The sequence below is a fragment of the Maylandia zebra genome, linkage group LG15, assembly GCF_041146795.1.
Source record: "Maylandia zebra isolate NMK-2024a linkage group LG15, Mzebra_GT3a, whole genome shotgun sequence".
NCBI classification, from domain to species: Eukaryota; Metazoa; Chordata; class Actinopteri; order Cichliformes; family Cichlidae; genus Maylandia; species Maylandia zebra.
The window spans coordinates 3,593,764-3,606,980 of record NC_135181.1 but is presented as its reverse complement, the minus strand read 5'-3'; the positions used below and the strand labels follow the sequence as shown (position 1 = coordinate 3,606,980).

The 13,217-nt window shown below is 42.7% G+C and overlaps 1 protein-coding gene across 1 annotated transcript in view; it reads left to right on the top strand.

Annotated features, from left to right (window-relative positions):
• The first annotated feature begins 3,903 nt into the window (after positions 1-3,903).
• phip (PHIP subunit of CUL4-Ring ligase complex) overlaps positions 3,904-13,217 on the top strand; it is a 41,374-nt gene continuing 32,060 nt past the window's right edge. Inside the window, exons 1-8 of the mRNA XM_004542208.6 lie at positions 3,904-4,185; positions 4,299-4,357; positions 4,443-4,472; positions 4,624-4,683; positions 7,700-7,850; positions 8,087-8,185; positions 9,798-9,958; positions 12,385-12,606. Of these exons, the coding sequence (XP_004542265.2) occupies positions 4,146-4,185; positions 4,299-4,357; positions 4,443-4,472; positions 4,624-4,683; positions 7,700-7,850; positions 8,087-8,185; positions 9,798-9,958; positions 12,385-12,606 (822 nt within the window). The 5' untranslated portion in view covers positions 3,904-4,145. The remainder of the gene's footprint in view (positions 4,186-4,298; positions 4,358-4,442; positions 4,473-4,623; positions 4,684-7,699; positions 7,851-8,086; positions 8,186-9,797; positions 9,959-12,384; positions 12,607-13,217) is intronic.

Here is a 13,217-nt window from a genome sequence, read left to right as displayed (position 1 = left end):
GTTAAATACAACTGCTGCGTCAGGAAGTGAAAGGTCAGCATTTGCCAGAGTGGTGGGACCAGTGAAAGTGTTGGGTCTCTCCATTGCAGGACAACCTGTCACTCACACTTGTGGGCCTATAGCCTGTTCCTCCCTCTAGCATGTAGAGGTGAAATGATGGCTGTGCAGGTACTGCCACATACTGAGACAAAACTGTACTGAGATGAGCCTCGGTCAACAACATGATGCCTTTTTATCACCATTCAGCTGTTGGATGCTGTAAAACACAAATATTGCTATAATGTGTTTAAGTGGGAAACACCTTTTAACCCAGTGTTACCCCTATAGGTACTTTGGTGTGCTGCAGTGGGACCTCCAGGTTTTTCAAAAGGTTCATTTAACCCTGGAGAACCCATGGGGTCAGATCCGACCCCATTGGTTTACTAGGGAAACCATGGGGTCATATTTGACCCCACGGGTTTTCCAGGGTTAAAAATATACATAAAATTACTTAAGACACAGAAAGGAGTTTGATCAGCGCACTTGCCCACAAAGAATCAATGGGTGCAATGTATCAGAAAGTTCCAACTCTGTGCAAATATGTCCTTCTAGTGTCCTTTTTTGGTCACATTTAATTTACAAGTTCATTTAATACATTGTTAAACAACAATGTATCTATTTTCTTAACCACTTAACCAGTTTAGGGTTGCGCTGCCAACTCCCAAAAAATGATTTTTCACCTTCAGTAAACATGAAACAATCATTTTGAATAAAATGAAACTGAAATATATACAATAAAAGGTTTGATTTATTCAAATGCTTACCTAACCATACCACTTTATTTATAAAGTGCTTTAAAAAACAGCAGGGCTGACCAAAGTGCTCTAAAATAATCGCAAACATAAAAGACAAACACAGGACAGAGAACCCGAAACACTAAAGAGCTGTAGAAGCTGAATGTATACCAATCAAGTAAATCTCTTTTGAGCAGATTTGATTAATTTATCATTTTACATTATATAAAATTATGTGGATAATTTACATGTGATTAAATTAGTTAAAGCATTTTGACCAGAATTTTATTTTCAATGTATCCCAGCTGTCATGGGGCCAAAAGCAGGGCACATCAGCCCAGGAGCTCCTAGATGCAAGGTTATGGTGCAAACCACTCAATCACTCTTAGTGATCTAGTTTTATATTTTGTTATTACTTTTAAATTTTTTATTTACCTTTTTTTTTACTCATGTTTCAGGTGGTTTTATTCGTTTCATTGTCAGCTGTAGCATCTTTATTTACTCAAATATGCAGGGAATTTGAAAGTGAGACAATTTCAGAAATTCAGAAAAAGTGTAGCAATGCAAACACAACCCTCTGTGAACGTAGCAGAGTCACAGTATTGTAAACATGACAAGTCTCAACAAAAGTAGTGAAAGATTTGACCACTATAATATTTATTTTCACGTTTTTTTTTTTAATTATTTAAAATTATTTTCATTGGGGTTAACTAAAATGTTTTATCACACCTACTTTTACTTAACCTTGATCATGACACTTAAAAAAGAGCCATTGTATTAACCCACAGAGCAGACCATTGAATCCAGACTAAAGATATGAGAAAGGTTACGTGGCTGCAAAAGTACTTAGCTGAAACTTCTATTTTCTAACTAGTGAAGACATCAGAGTCCTGATTGTCTGATGATTGTCTCTAGCAGGGAAAGAGTGTTGAAGCCAAGTAATTTTCCACACCTCACAGGATTTTTAAGCTATCTGGCAAAGTTTAGTAAAGGGTGTGGATTTGCAAGGGTGTGGATAAACAAGTATCTCTGTGTGGACTGTTGTCAAGATAACCTCAAACCATTTCAGATCTCTTTTTTAATGTGATTAGTATTTATCAGTGAGCTATTTATAGTAAAAGAAAACCTGTAACTGATTGCATCTTTTCATAACCTTTGACTCCTCTTAGGCCCGTAAAGTGACACATGGTGAGGTTGCCTCCTTGTGGTGGTGTCAGCCCACACAATAAACTTAGTCATAAGAGTTCAGGTCAACCGGTAAAATACAAGTTAATGATTAGGCTGAAAAACCCATAACTGATCATCTAAATATTTTAAGTATTATTTTAACTTTTTTTCTGTGCTTTAAAAAATATATACAGAATTTGTTGGTCAAATTACACCCAATCAGTGAAGTCCACGGATGGACAGTTTAATCTGGCCTGATACGATGCGCACATTTGGAAGAGAAGATCGAAAACTCTGTCAGGGGAGGGTCAGAATACTAAAGTGGATTTTTGAAAAGCTCAAATATTGCTTGTTCCTCTCAGAGTAATCGTCCACCCACCTATCTGCCAGAACGCTTTTGACATGGAATAATGGTAGGTGGTGTAGCCACTGGTGATGAGAACACTCTCTGTTGAGTTCCTGTCCATCTGGCAGCCTATAAATGTTGTATTATTTGTGTTTAACGTTGACAAAATGAACCCATAATTGCCTAACGATGCAACATAAATGACAAAGTTGTGGAAAGTGTCGATACAGACCTAATTTGTGTGCGTTACACTTGATTTTATTTGAGTTACACCTTGTTAGTTTTACAAATAGAATGGCATTACTCTCTTTAAAATAGACAAAAAAATTAAGTTGACTCTTAGAAGCACGAAGCCTTATAGCATCTTCCCAGATGCACTGTTGATGTGTTAGATTTGAAATAGTTTATAAAGAAGAAATTAAAATGTAGAGGTGATATGTTTCTGTACTAGTGTTAATCATTTGTGCAGGTAGACTGAATTATATGCAACTGTAAGTGGGTGTGAATATTTCAATTTAGCTCAATTGTACCACATAGGCAACTTCACACATGTAAGCTATAGATATGAGTGAAAAGAGAAAAAAACCAGAAGATATGTGGCAAAATATTTCGAAAAAGAAAACTCCAAACTGTTGTAAAATGATCTGAAACACGTGTGGTGTGTATTTACCTTCACTTTCATTTGTGTCTTACTTGCAGCAGTAAACATTAAATGTGGGAAATAAGATTAGACCAGGAGGGGTTGTTTGTCATTGGTGACGTGGCTTTTAATAAAACTATAATGCACGTCCCTTGCACACATATTATTGTGAGTTTACTTTAAAAAGTAAAAATTAACACCAAAGAGTTGCTGTTCCTTTTTTTTTCATTCACAGCTGTCACCGAGGCATCCTGTCATGCATTTCCTTGATAACCCCCCTTGATGTGTGTGCCTTGTCTCAGTGTCTCAGTTGCCACTAAATTGCTGTAACTCACGGGGTTTCATTCATTAAGCTGCATTCCCCTTCTCCAACCCTTCCCCCATTTTATTGCCTGGTAGTATTTGGAAGAGAAATGGACGACTTCCCCACCAAACGGCTCCCTGAGAGAGTGGGTGTGTTAGCTAGGACATCTTATTACACAATAGCGACAAAGTTACGACAAGCGAGACCAGCAGCAAGAACACGGAGAGCTGATAAGAGAACAGGCTAGCTGTGGTGTTTGATAATAAAAAAATAATAATGATAAACTAAGCTGAAACGTTTGCTCGCCTGTAAATCCCTCTCAAACACGGGAGCCATGTTCTGAACCCGCCAGCTACGAATATACAGAAAATAAATATGGCAAGAATTAGGCTGTGGTAATCCGCAATAGACACTAAATGACAGAGGAATGGACTCTAATGAATAAAAATGTGATAAATGCCGTCTAGTTACAAAATAACAGCCATTCTGCAGCAATGTGTCCTCTCCTTTAGCAGGCTGCCATTTCTACCTCCCCTCGACGGCGGCGCACGTGAGCCACAGCGCCTGTATTCTTCCGCAGAGGGCTTGCGCTTTTTCCTTTGAGGGGGAGGGGGATTAAAACAAACATGCCTCCACGGCAAACCGGTCGTAAGTGAAATTCGCCCCAGCCGGCGCTCAGTACAGCCACAATTTAGCCATTCGGTCTTTGTTAAAGGAAGGCGGTGTTTGGCGGGGTGAAGCCTTCAGCGCGCACTAATTATCGCTCCGCGGAGGTATACTCCCGCAGCCGGGACTTCGTGCGAGCGAAGCTGAATGGAGGCAGCCTCTTCCTGGTGGATAAACAGTGACAGCTACAGGGCAGCCACCTAGACCCACCACACAGGCTCTGGCGCTGCCCTGGCAAACAACACCAAAATGGCTTCAGACAGTACACACATCGCGCAGTTGACTTCTGGTGAGTAAAGGAGATCGGAAACTATGTCACGGTCGTTGTAATATCCCCCCAATTTCCTCGGTGCCCTCTTCTAACGCAGCTCCCGTCCTCTTCTCCCCCTCCAACCATACCAGAACTGTACTTCCTAATAGCCCGATTTCTAGAAGCTGGACCGTGTCAAAAAGCAGCCGAGGTTGGTGTTTTCGCATTTTAGGAGAATTTATAATATGTCGGCAATTGTCACGAGGTGTAATTCTGTATTTTTATGCTATTTTCAGACCCTGATAAGGGAGGTGGAGGAGAAGGAGGTAAGCAGTCAGCAGCACGAGAGAGATGCTTCTCTCTGCACTGTACTTTGTGATGTTGCTTTGACTCTGATTTACCATTTACTGTTTTAAAACATCACCTGTAACGTCTATAAACTGGGTGATCACGGTCCACACTGTTTTTCCACCTCAGCTGCTGCCCAAAAGGCTGGACTGGACGGGGCAGGAACACCCCGGGACGTACGAAAATTTGGTAAGGGTGCTGTATAACTGAGGAAAAAGTTTTTAGAGAGCAAAATAAAAATTGAATTTCCCGCAATTTTTAAATCAGGTGGTGGAGCACAAACTGAAGAAGGACTTTGCAGGGCGAGTCGGCTGCAGGCTTTAGGGGGAGGGAAGCTGCTCTTTTTGGAGCACTTACAAGGGGCTCGGGTCCCAACCTTGTGTGCGCCACGGTGTGCGAGTTTGGTGTCCATGCATGTCCAAAAGGTTGCGAGAGTTGTTGGTGAAAAATGTGTGTGAAATGTTGATACGTCATGAGTGTTGTGGTGTAGGAGCGCCAGGATCCGGAGGAGGGACTCCCTGCGCCACGAGCCTCTAGGAGAGAGAGAGAGAGAGATGGAGGCGCTCTTGTCCTGCAAGAACCATAATTTGTGTGCATGGGTTGAAAACACACAGGGGGGCACAAGAGTTAGAAAACAGGACTTTTTTTTTTATTCGTGGGGAATATAAAGAGTATAGTCAGTATAGCCGGAGACACGGCTCGCCCCCTGTTCTTTGAGGTTGTTGTGGAGTGGTTATTTTTTATTTTTTGGGGAGAGGGTTGTTTTGGTGCGAGCTCGGACGGAAAAGCAGAGGAAGGATCAGTCGGTGTGAAGATGCGAGGTAACGTTCAGCTTGATGTATTATAATCGCGCTATTAATTGGAGCGCTTAATTGTCATGTAAACAAACGGGGCTTTCGCCTGAAAGCGGCGTTTTTACGCATGGGGGCGTGGAGTGAATTCACCATCCTCTTACATATTTGTTTCCGAGTCAGACCTGCTAAAAGCGCGCACTCCCCGTTATCTTTTTTTTCTTTTCCCTTTTTGTGTTATTTTAAAAGTTTTATTTTAATACTGATTTTAAAAAACAGCGACCTGGTTAATCTACGAGATAATGTTTGTGGGGGACGATTTCCGTCTTCACGTCCCAAAGCACACACGGAACTAGATGGCGTAAAGTGCAGCTTGATCGCCATGTAAATGTATAGGTTTAAGAAATTATTGACAGCGTCGTTCTGCCCGCTCGTATGAGTGTGTGTGTGTTTTTTTCTTCTCTCTTCCTGCTTGGCTCGCTGGGCTCTCCGTTCCTCCTCCTCCCGTCCCCAGTCTTTCAGCCTGCCTCCAGTCTATTGTGCATAATTTCCCGTATTAAAAAAATACTGCGGAGGGGTTTTAATTATTAGACCAAGCGGAAGCAGGGAGGTTAGAGGCAGGAGGGCAGGATATCGGCTGGATTTATTTATTTATTTATGATTATTTATTATTTTTTTGTGGGCGTTTGTAGTTAGATGTCTAGGGGGGGGGGGGGACGCTGTTAAAGAAGGGGGTTGGGCATCACTGAGGACTCAACAATGATATTGTAATAATTAACGATATTAATTGCGGCTAATTAACGAAGGCGGATTCATTAGATGTTCGATTGCTTTCGTGTCGCATTTCAAACTGATCAGGAAGACGAAGCGCAATGAAATACGGCCGTGTTTTTGAGTGGAAGTGGAAGCCTGCATCGTTATCAGCACAAATGTGTTTAGACTCATTTATTAACGGATTAATTGTCAGTAATAATACACTTTAATGAATGCAAATCTATGTCAGAGGCAGTGATGCTTGAGGTGAAAGATGTTTGTAGGGCTATGAATGGAAAGCAGGATGTTTATAATAATAATAAGAATAATAGCAATACTAATAATGATTACATAGAGGGTAACTTGTAGTGGTGTGGGGCCATGTGCTTTGTGATGGTGCAGCCGTGGCTGGGGGAGTGTTATCCATTACCCTTCAGAAGGAAGGAAAATGGAGCAAATTGTTATTGCACATCACTTAGTTTAGTGTGTGTGTGTCAGTTGTGGGTCTGCGTGTACCTAAGAGGGGCTGATATGTACTTAGAAACACTGATCACGTCTGTGAACCAGCAAGGATGTTGAAAGCAATTAAGGGGTCATTAATTGTGTGTGTGTGTGTCACAGAGACAGATAAAGGAATGGAAAAAGTGTGTGTGTGTGTGTGTGTGTGACTGAGTGGAATAATTGTTTAATTTCAGGCTTACGTGTCTGAAACAAAGCCGATGACTGCACGTCTGATTTGAGTGAATACATTTAAACCGATCTGGCTTGCTCCAAGTAAACACACTGCTGCATGCTGCATTATTTTATTCCCCTCCGTGTCTCGCTTACATCCCGGCTGTATCGTGCGTGCCATTCCACTCATTCAGGCGTACATGTTTCTTTAGAAGTAGGCCACGCAGGAGGGTCCCCATGTGTCAGTGGAATCAGAGAGGCTGTGTGTTTATAACAGCGTAGGTTTCTGTGTGCTTCATCCTTATGTTGCATGCCACACCCCCTCCATCACACCACACTGTTGTAGTGCGTATGCTGCTGGGAGCCGCACCATTTAGAAGCCTTCATCTTTTTCATTTTAGTGTATAAATACGTGTCCGGTTGTATTTTTATTTCTGCAGTTTATTAAAAAAAGGAGGATCTTATCTGTTAGTTTATCTGTTATCGGTTTAGTGTGATTTCCTCTGACACACTCAGAGAGCAGAGGGGCCTTTACTTGCATCCGCATTTGTGGAAGTGGCCTGGATTTTTCAGTGTTTCTGTTTGCTGGAAATACTTGAATTTGAAATTAAAGTTTCAATTTCCCTTTACTTTGCAGCCACCGTTTGCCTTCTGACATGTTTTCACCCCCTGATGTGTTCGATAGATTTGTAGATTTTTGTGTGTGAAAATTGGCGTAGTAATGTGGAACCCATTTGTACCTCCACTGAGACGTTTTCTTTTTCACACCACTGTCGTCGGGTTCGAGCAGCAGAAATCATCCAGCTGGTGGGGGTTTGATGTCTTGACACAGCAGCTTTTGGCAGGAAAGCTCTTTGAGCACATTTCTCTCAGCTTCCTTTTTATCTTTTTTTAAACTCTACCACCCTCCCCCCACTAGCAGTAGTTGTTTTTTGTGGTCATTTACCAGCCTGAAGACAGATTTAATCTGAGTGTATGCTTGCGTTCAGGTAAAGCTCTACAGGCACATCACGCCAGACCACCTGCTGCAGGTCTGCACCAGAGTTTGTCCGCTGCTGGAGAGGGAGGTCCCTGCCAGTGTGCCTGGACTCACCAGCCTTCTAGGAGCTGGCAGACAGAATCTTCTCCGCACCGCTAAGAGTGAGTTCACGTGCAGTGCATTTGCATACTTAAATATACACACGTGCAAAAACACCCACTCGCTCAATGCCTGTGTCTTCCTGCGTGTAAGTGCTGACTTACCAAGACATGGAGTGAATGTATACATTTGCGTGGTTATGCAAATATGACTGCATACATCCAGATCAACATGCACAACACACACTTAACTATAGCTGTGCATGTGCTTATGCATCTGTGCTGTGTGTAAATTCCAGGTTGCAAACATGTTGTGTGGAAAGGCTCAGCGCTGGCTGCGCTGCACTGTGGACGTCCACCGGAGCCACCTGTTATCTACGGGAGTCCGCCGAATATTGGTAAGGAAAACAGTCATTTTGGTAAAGTGGGCCAAAATGACTGGGCCAACTATTGATTTGCCTAAAGAAGTCTGTATGTTTGCACACAGACTTGTGGACTTGTTGTGCTCCACCTCGCGCTTAATAAACATGGCCATAGTTTCCAAAAATCAGGGGGATGCATCTACAAATAATCCAAAAGCTCCGGCTCCAGACGTGTATAAGAGCGCTGTTTGGACAGTTTTTTTAAACTCCTGGATCTGATGTCAGTGTCAGTGAGAGTGGATGTGCTCAGTACCACCATCTCAGTCCAGGATTATACTTGCTTGTGGAGATGCACATGGACAGCTGTGGACACCATGGATGAGTAGTCCTTCCTGTTCTATTTTTTTCCCCAAGTCCTCTTGGAATCCATCTGAAGCATTCATGCGAATTTTGGCACACTGGTTGCAAAAAACTGCAGGTCACATGGACACTTCTCTACAGAGCATCTCATGAAACGTGAAGGACGAAAGACCCTCTATAAACTAGCAGATGCAGCAACTATACCACCGGCATCAGATACAGCGCAGAGGAGCCTTACTCATCTACATTCAAACCTACTGTGTGTCAGGGACAGCCAATCAGAAGAGGGTTGTGCTGCGGAGGATAAATAAGATAAATGAGGATTATTTTGAATGGTGAATCATACAAAGCCAATCTTAATAAGTCCAAGAGTGAAAAGATGGAGGTCTTTTTTTTAAAATAATTCACTTTAAAATATTTCAGCATTCTTATGCTCTATTGTAAAAACTTGTGTCCTTCAGATTAGCAGAAGAACAGTGTGTAGAGAGCTTGATGGAAACGGTTATGCATCATGAAAGTAGCCGCATCCAAGTCTTACACCGCCAAGCGCAATGCAAAGTGTCGGATGCAGTTGTGTAAAGCACGGCGCCACTGCACTCTAGAGGAACAGAGTCGTGTTCTGTGGACGAGTCCAATGGACGAGTCTGGGTTTGGCGTTTGGGTTTACTTTGTGCCAAGTATAAAGTATAAAGTTTGGCGGAGGCAGGATTATTGTTTTTGAGGGGTTTGAGGGAGCCCCTTAGTTCCAGTGAAAGGAACTCTTAATGCTTCAGGATATCAAAACATTTTGGACAATTTTATGCTCGTAACTTTGGGGGAAAACTTTTGGGATGGCCTCTTTTTGTTCCAACATGATTGCGCACCATTGCACAAAGCAAGGTCCATAAAGACATGGAAGATCGAGTGTGGTGTGGAAGAGAACTTGACTGGCCTGCACAGAGTCCTGACCTCAACCTAATAAAACACCTTTGGGATGAATCAGAGCAGAGAATCCGAGCCCGGCCTTCTCATCCAACATCAGCGCCTAACCTCACAAAGGTGCTTCTGGAAGAACGCTCAAAAATTCCCATAAACAAACTCCTAAACCTTGTGGAAAGAAGAGCTGAAGCTGTTATGGTACCAAACTGACAGGATATTAAACTCTTTGCATTAAGATTGGAGTGTGCATGGGAAAGCAGACGAGTGGAGACTTTTGTCAATTTAATGTATATTTAGTGACGTTTACATCTGTACATTCTGTACAGTCGTGTCTTTCCGTACTAACGTGCATGTTTTTCTTGACATCCAGTGGAGACGAGCTTCTGCCGTCGACTGAATGGCGCCTACCGTCTCCGTCAGCTGGTGCCCACGGCCGTGTACACACACATGAAGATGCACAAGAGGATCCTGGGACACTTGTCGTCCGTGTACTGCGTGACCTTCGACAGGACGGGGCGACGCATCTTCACCGTAAGTTTTCCCACGCGCGTTTTTGTTCGACGTTGCGTTGACATTAGCTTGTGAACGAGAGGCTCTGTGTTTGTTTAGAGTCACGTCTCGCATTCTGTGTTAGATTGTTACAAGGTGCCGCTCGCTCACCAAGATGCACAAGCATCTGCGTTTCATGCTGTAACGGTTCTGCTAGGCGGTAATTACTGTTTACCTAACTGTGGTAGGACGCTTTTACTCAGTGACTCACAGCTATAACCTGTTGGGTTATACGTCGGGAAAAACTCAGACAGCTGTGCGATGATAATAATCACGGGTAATGAAGTGAAAGCATTTATCTCAAAAGAAGTAAGCTGACCTTTGCCCCCTGGGTGCCCGTTGTATACATTTGCCGCATGCCTTTTCCACCTAGTTTGAGAGAGGTACAGCTTCTGGTAACGTGTTAAATGGTGAAGGAACAATGAGACAATGTTGATTTAATGTCGCCGTCCTTCTGTTTGGAATCTTGAGTCAAACACTGCCTGCTGTTCTACACCATTTTCAGCTTTCACTTCTTAAATCTCTAAAAATGGCTGGCTGCTGAGAGGAGGAGGAGGAGGAGGGGGTTAGATTGAGTGTCTCTGTGTCTTTTTTCCTGTTATCTCTCTTTCTCTCTCTTTCTCTCCCCCCGTCCTCATGCTATGCTGCCCCTCCTTTGTTCCTTTCTCTTCCTCCCTCCCCCCCACTCTTCATCTTGCTATTTCTCATCATAACTGGAGAAAATGTTTCCTCTGAGGCGCTGGCTAAGTGCCAGAATTAAAATTCATCCTTGCTCTCCCTCACTTTCTCTCCCTTCCCCCCCCCCCCCCCCCCCCCCCCCCCCCTCTCTCTCTCTGCTACTTTTCCCCCTCCTTTTATCACGAGATCATTTTTATTTATATATGTTCTTATTTTTAGATCTCTTCAGTCCTTTTGCTCAGGCTCTTATGCTGTTTCAGGCATATTAATTGATTATTTTGTGCGCCCTAAAGATTCGCGGGGATCGTTGTGTTCGGTGAACAAGTGCACGCAAGTTTGGTCCAACAACAGCTTTGCTGTCAGTTATATCGATTTGCATAACATAATTTTAAAACCAGCCAATTCTTGTGGTCACTTGAAAAGACAAATCGAGAGCAGTTGGTTTGTGCTTGTTGTCCTTGTGACTGTGGTTAAAATCTTATCTGTAGTTGTGAGGAAACAGGGAGGATTGCACTTTGCTCTTAAATCTATGGTGGTGCAGACGGCGTGGCAGGTCTCCCAAAATGCTTTGTAGTTATAAAAGGTCAAGGCTTTCGGGGCAACCAACACGTCAGCTGATACTTAACATACAGCACTGTGTTAGTTATTTTATAAAGCGTTATGATTTTTCAAAAGGTTTCAGGTGCATGTTGGAGCACATAAAATGAAACACCGTCATTAACAGTGTTTGACCCTCAGCGTGTCAAAAATTCTTATTTTAAAGCGAAGAAGTTTAATTTTATGAAGCGTTACATCCTGAAATCGCTGGCTTTTTAAAACAAGTGGATTTGTGTTTGTGTGTCTTTCGCGTCTTCATCACGGTTACCTGTTACTTAAATCATTTTGAGCTCTTAACCAAAAAACAGATGGATCTGGCAACGTGTTGAATCACGAGCATTTTAACCGTCAGCGAGTTGGATCGCAGTCAGGCACTTGCCCCAAAGGCGGTTTCACGATTGAAGACTCGATCGTGCACTTTGATTGCAGACTTATGAGTGTTTAAGGAGAATCTGAGCTAACAATTCTTGTAAATGCTTCACTAACAAAGCTTTTTTTTTGGTAACTATTTATAAATATTAATAGAATTATTATTTGCTTCTACTTTGCTACAAAACCGTTACAAAGTAAGAGGAGATGAGTTGGTTCCTGCCTGATCTATTTTCTGTGCCTCCGTTCTAACAGTCGAGTTCTCATGTGTGTAAAACCAACTCTGTGTCATCACATCCAGTCTCAGTCTACTGAGTCAAATGTAATCAGCCTAAGATATTCTCAGACCACAGTAACAGTGTGCGTGTTCATTTGGCAGTGCTCACTGTTGTTTTGCATTGATAACATTAGCCAGGGAATGTGTTTACATGCCAGCTGCGGTCTTTTTCTCTTTACCTGTTAATAATAAGCTGATTACAGTGCATGCAAATGCACCGTCAGTGCCTTGAGATGTTCATTGTAGCTTTTTTGTCAAAAAGCAAATTAATCATTGATCTATTTTTACATTTCAAGAGTCTCTTTCCCTCCTCTGTTTGTATTCCACATTTGCCAATTTGCTGAGAGTCCTGCTCTGCAGCGTGCCCAGATAGATTTTGGAAATCTTCTTCAACTTCACATTTTTAATTTGTCTTCCCAGAAGCAGATGCGCTGATCTCAAATGTGAATCTTCACTCATGTGCGGTGGTGTTTTCTTTCTGTCCCAGGGCTCAGATGACTGTCTCGTGAAGATCTGGGGAACAGATGACGGGCGTCTGCTGGCAACCCTGCGCGGCCACGCTGCCGAGATTTCCGACATGGCCGTCAGCTATGAGAACACCATGATTGCCGCCGGCTCCTGTGACAAGACCATTAGAGTGTGGTGCTTACAAACCTGCGCTCCTCTGGCTGTCCTGGAGGGACACGCAGCATCCATCACCTCACTGCAGGTATTGTTTTAAAGCTGTTTTTATTTCATATTCTTTACAGACTGGGAGAAGCCACCACAAACTGCAACTGCATTTTACTGTAGAAAGCTAGGTTTTTACTTAACAGGCAATATATATCTATATAAATGTTTTTGTGTTTACAGCACACAGTTTAACTTGTGTCAAGTTTTATCTGTGCAACTGCTTTCAGTTTACTGGACGCTTTGTTAGTCACCCTTATCTGCTCCTGGCTGGACGCTCTTTTGCCTTTATAACTGCTTTTAATCTTCATGGCAGAGATTCAACAATATGCTGGAAGCATCCCTCACAGATTTTGGTCCATATTGATGTGATACCATCACACAGCTGCTGCAGATTTGTTGCACATGCATTGTATTAAAAATCACATCCTAAAGGTGCTCTGCTGGATTGAGATCTGGTAACTGTGGAGGCTGACTTGAGGGCAGTGAACTCACCGAGATGTTAAAGAAACCACTTTGAGATGATTGGAGCTTTGTGTCATCGTCCTGCTGAAAGCAGCCATCAGAATATGTGTTGACTTCAAATTCTGACCCAGCATCTGGTTGTTACAGCAGAAATTGATGCTCATCAGACCCGGCAATATTCTTCCA